Source organism: Diadema antillarum, unplaced genomic scaffold, assembly GCF_040938485.1.
Source record: "Diadema antillarum isolate AM-2024a unplaced genomic scaffold, OU_Dant_1.0 seq00000491_RagTag, whole genome shotgun sequence".
Taxonomy (NCBI): domain Eukaryota; kingdom Metazoa; phylum Echinodermata; class Echinoidea; order Diadematoida; family Diadematidae; genus Diadema; species Diadema antillarum.
This window is the reverse complement of record NW_027271452.1, coordinates 737,501-742,650: the sequence shown is the minus strand read 5'-3', so window position 1 is coordinate 742,650 and position 5,150 is coordinate 737,501. Positions and strand designations below refer to the sequence as shown.

General features: G+C 38.3%; 1 protein-coding gene across 1 annotated transcript in view; it reads right to left on the bottom strand.

Moving 5' to 3' along the window:
* Positions 1-3,098: 3,098 nt before the first annotated feature.
* Positions 3,099-5,150, bottom strand: part of LOC139733783 (protein transport protein Sec24C-like) — a 20,811-nt gene continuing 18,759 nt past the window's right edge. The window contains exons 18-19 of the mRNA XM_071644588.1: positions 4,353-4,634; positions 3,099-3,594 (exon numbers count right to left, since the gene is read on the bottom strand). Coding sequence (XP_071500689.1) covers positions 3,454-3,594; positions 4,353-4,634 — 423 coding nt within the window. The 3' untranslated portion in view covers positions 3,099-3,453. The remainder of the gene's footprint in view (positions 3,595-4,352; positions 4,635-5,150) is intronic.

Here is a 5,150-nt window from a genome sequence, read left to right as displayed (position 1 = left end):
TGTCTACCAAGTTGAAGTGGCCATCTTCAGACACTGCTACTTTCCACCTTGACACAAATTTTCATTAAAATCTGACATAATCATGCACAGGCAAATCAATCCAAATTTAAATACATGAATATGAATAAGCATCATATGCATATGTATGTTTCACGGAGCAATTGAAAAAAAAAATGACTTTGTCGACTTGCATAGCCACCACTACAGTTAAACAGAAGTCAACACCTGCAACCTACAGAAATCATCCACCATAAAATTGTCACTTGAAATGGCTCCATCAATTCATCTAGCCTTCATTACCCCAGGAGAAGTTCATCTAATTGCGTTGAAATCAAAAGGCTTTTAAACACACTTCAGAATCAATACCATATTCGAACATTTTGTTAGTCTACACAAGTGATTGCTGTGACTGAAATGCCATCTAAAACAATCAAAATCAGCCACATGTACATATGCAAAAAAAGAAAAGAAAAATCACAATGATAGTTTGCACCAGCAACACAAAGGGTTGGCAAATTGTGACACAATGATGAGTTTGCATATGGATCTTATCTCCCTTTCTATTTTAGATTGTAAATAATACACTTTACAAACAATGTAGTATCCACCATCTTTTTTTAGTGCTGTATCTTTCGGTGACAACTTAACCTTACTTTCCATTCATGGTCCTGGTGCAGAGCAGCTGCAATTTGAGTTGGATTTTGCATGTTTGTTTGTTTGTTTGTTTGTTTTTAAAATCCTGAAGACAACTGCACCACGTCTTGGGCCATACTATAAAAACAGAATCTGATGAAAACCCTATGAATAGCTCTGATATGTGCAATTTGACACATTCTGTTCTTAAAAACTGTGTTGTTTCTTTTTCTTTGTTTTTTTTTTTTTAACAAGTTCATTTCATCCCTATTCATTGCAACAGACTTTACTACAGCTCCCTCAATGATGCGAGGGTCAGGGAGAACAGTAGAAGAAATAAACACGACCTCGTCCCTCTCAGAAAATGTGGTAAATATGAAACGCAGACATTGGCAGTGTTACTCATGCTTAGTTGAAAGCCTTCTCTGGATTATTGGTCAAAAAGAAAAAAAAAAATTTCAGACATTTTCCTCTCCAACACTCAATAGCCATAGAAATTTTCATCATTCATCTGAAAAGTGATGCAGCAGGGCAAAGGCGAATGCAATGAAAAAAAGATATTCAAGAAAAAACTATCCCCAACAGGAGATATTTTGAATGCAAGCAATTAAACATAGGCAACAGCTCTGTGAATACCTGTCCAGAGTTTGACAGACACTCCAAACACTACTAAGTAACTATCATGTGAACATGAACAAGTCATCTAACATGACCTACGGCTTCTTGGTGAAAAACATCTTTCTCATGGAATACAGTATCCCTTGCACAGCACTCTCATGTACTTGGAACATAAAATGACTGAGATATACGGACTTGTGTGACAGTAATACTCGCTATCATCCACTGTGTTGGAAGACATGTAAGAGCATGCTGTCAAATGAAAAAAAAAGGAGTAAAACCTGCAATATTTAAGAAAATAAAAATACACACACATACTTTGCTAGACATGTTACAATTATACAACCATGGTAGAAAAATAACATGTGACTGACATTCAAACAACTCAAACAACTTTATGAGTACACTATCTCTGCATTCCAAATAAGATTCACTACACTGCTGCTTATGCTTTCCACTGCTTACATTCAAAATAACATTCCATGTCAGGTCAGTTCCCCTCAAAGCCTGTTTAGAAGGCAGTACATGATTATAAACTCGGACATTGCATATACCTGCAGTTGCTAGTAAGATCAGGAGAGTGAAAAAAAGAGAAATGAAGGGGAAGTAAGAGGATGACAGAATGAATGATAGAGAGAGAGAGAGAACACCACTATTCACATTTAGATTCCAACACGATGCAGACATATTTCATGTTGAACGTGAAGGCATTTCTATCTCAAACTGAAAGGTCCACGTTTACGTCTCTGTTCTCAACTACTTCACTGTGAACGCTGTAATTCACATGTCTATAGTCATACTAATCCAGACACACAGGACACACAAGAAAGGAGAACCCACATTCAAGGAAGGAGGCTGGGGAGGGGGAGGGGCATTCAAATGATCATAAACCTGAATCCTGTGTTGCAAGTGTTTCAAAGTAGACTGCTCCTTCTAAGCCATTGGACTCTTTGCCTCAAAAATTATAAATTCACACCTATCTTATGACCTATTTTCTTTTCATTTCCACTCTCAATAATACTTCAATGAGATACGGTAACTTTATATAACCATCATGGAATCTGAATCATTGCTCAAATTGAAATAATACGCTACACATTAAAAGTTTACTATCTCCTCTTGGCATTGCAAGCAATTTTCCAGCACACAAAGTACTCACGTTTACATCAGATAAATTCAATTCACATGTACCTTAATTCAAGGCTTGCTTTTTTTCTTTTTTCTTTTTTCTTTTTTCAATGGCACTCCGGCAAATATCTGTATCTATGTAGTTATCTTAAGAAGTTTGCATCTATGTTCCTATTTCTGCGCTACCTCTTCGACAGAATGTATTCCTGTTCACTAGATATATGGGCATCTTGTTTTTGCACATGGTTTAAGAGGAAATTAGGGAAACAAGAATGCGAAGCACAGTTCTAATTTTGATACAGTAAGTGCGGCTACTGTTTAATACTCCATTTGGTGTAGTCAGTATCTTATCAGAAACAAATGCTGAGGTACTTATGTATTTCATTTAGATTCTGTTATTATAATCATACACTATAACAAAAATTCACATTGAATGCAATGACATGATGAACTAGTGCATGTACTATTTCATTACCTAGATCTTTTTTCTTTTTCTTTTTTTAAACTGCAGAAATGCAACTGTACCAATGTCTCGCAATATCCATTTCACGGGGAACAAAATTGAGACACCAACTTTTGCAAGTAAATTGCTGAATCAACAATAATAATTTCAGGTTTGTGAGAATGCAAAAAAAAGAAAAAAGAGTTGGTATGTTTCAACAACAGCACATGGAACAAGTTTGGTTCACACAGGCAAGTAAAAAAAAAAAGAGAATTAAAATCCCCTTATCTACTTTGAGGACAGTGAGTGAGAGGAAAAACAGGACAAGAGGGAGGGGGAGAATTCATTAAAATGTAAAATGATTGTATCGCTCAGGATGTTTGACATATTGAATAGTTCATCACATACTATGTTTGGCCATCTCTCAACTCGCCAGTGAATGCTTCTTACTGACAGCCACTCAGAAGGACATTAGACAGCCGAGTCTCCGATTCTTTCAGTCAGAGGGAAGCTGCCAAGATTCATTCACACATCCTTTGCAGACTGTCTACACGAAGACCTACAGCAGACCACAACTATCCATCCCTCCTAAGGTCATGCAGTCGTCCCCCGAAGGCTTTCTCACTCCCCCCTCAGCTCAGGATGTTCCGAATCTCGCGGTGCATGTGGACGAGGAAGTCGACGTAGGAAGCCGAGGCGTTGGAGCCCTTGTCCTCCATGAGGAAGTGACGGAACCAGGGTTCCAGGGTGTCACGTTGCCGCACCAGAGTCAGCTGCAATGTTTGTGGAGGACAAAAAAAAAGTGTTTTTCACCATCATCTGCATATCATATGCTTCATTTCCCATTCCACTTTACAAGACTATACAGCAATGGTCAGAGAATAGGAGACTACCCTTTCTTAAATGCATTTGTTTTTACAAGCACAATGCTGTGAGATTTCACGAGTAGAATGATTTTCATCAAATTATGGAGTACTTCTGACCATGGCAGGCAGTTGGTTAATTGATATAGGTGTGACTGTATGTGCTGGACTATCACATGACTTTCGAGGGTCAGGAAAGAAAAAATAATAATCAAAGCATAAAGTGTAGGAGCATCACTTTAAGACTTACATATAAAAATTCATAGGTGATGTGCAAGATGATTTCATGCCACAGTCTAAAGTTGACTCAATAAAGCAAGCAATGTAATGCACTGCCTTCAGGTCTGAAAATAGTGCATTGATGGACTTTGAAAATTGCGGAAGATGGTACATAAGATAAATGAACTTACGTACAGACTGCAATCTATATGACCCTTATGAACATGTAGTTTTGTACATCTCCGAATCAAACTTCACATTCACCGTTCTGCTCACTGCAGCCATACCAGAAGGTTTAGAGGGTTCAACCCACATTTAAGCATCAAGTTAAGTATTTCCCACCTACATACAACATAGGTTAAGCTTAAATGTCCCTACTGCTACAAATCTGCGAACTTCCACCATCTGCATAAACCAAGCTAAATGACTAGTGCTCACGGGTTACCCACCTTCATATACCTGGGCCGCTCCGCCCGGACGGCACTGATGACGGCTCGAAGCTTGCGAGACGTCGGGTTGTCCCTCTCTAGTAGCTGCTGAGACTCAATGTTGATCTGGGCCGGCGAGTTGACGCCAAAGACGCTCTGCACCCACTCGTTGTTGACGTGTAGTCCAATCCAGAGGAAGAGCATGATGCCGTTTTCCAGGAGGTACACACCTTGGTCCTGGAAGCGCTCAACGGAGCAGCGTACCGCACTTGGCAACTCCTCGCTGTTCACATCCATGTCATGCTACAACAGGTACAAGGAAATGGACAGGTTTAATTATGAATATGTGTGCCCCAAGTGTTGACTTCAAAAATAATCCTAAAATAACAGCTCAAAATAAAATAATAATTTTTAAAAATTCTTGAAAGATATACTTGAAATAATAGCAGACTTGCTACAATTGGTGCCTTGGTCTTCTGTGCAGCTGATACTGACGATTATTTGAGGATGCAACACCTAACAAACCAAAGTCTGTGACTGCTTTACCATATCTCTGGATACCTTTATGAATACATAAAAGAAGCATGTGTCTTACACCAACTTGAACAATTACTTACACTCATTACAAAAAGAACTCTTTGTGCATTCTAAATAAAATCAATGTAACTTCTCTCCATGCTGAACAATTCTACTAAAAATTCCTCTATATAACCAATTCACATGGTACTTGAAATGGTGAGAGATTTAATTTCATGTTATAAATTATGCTCTTCATTTACATCAGAAGCCTTTGTTTTAAATGCACAAAATCAATCCAAG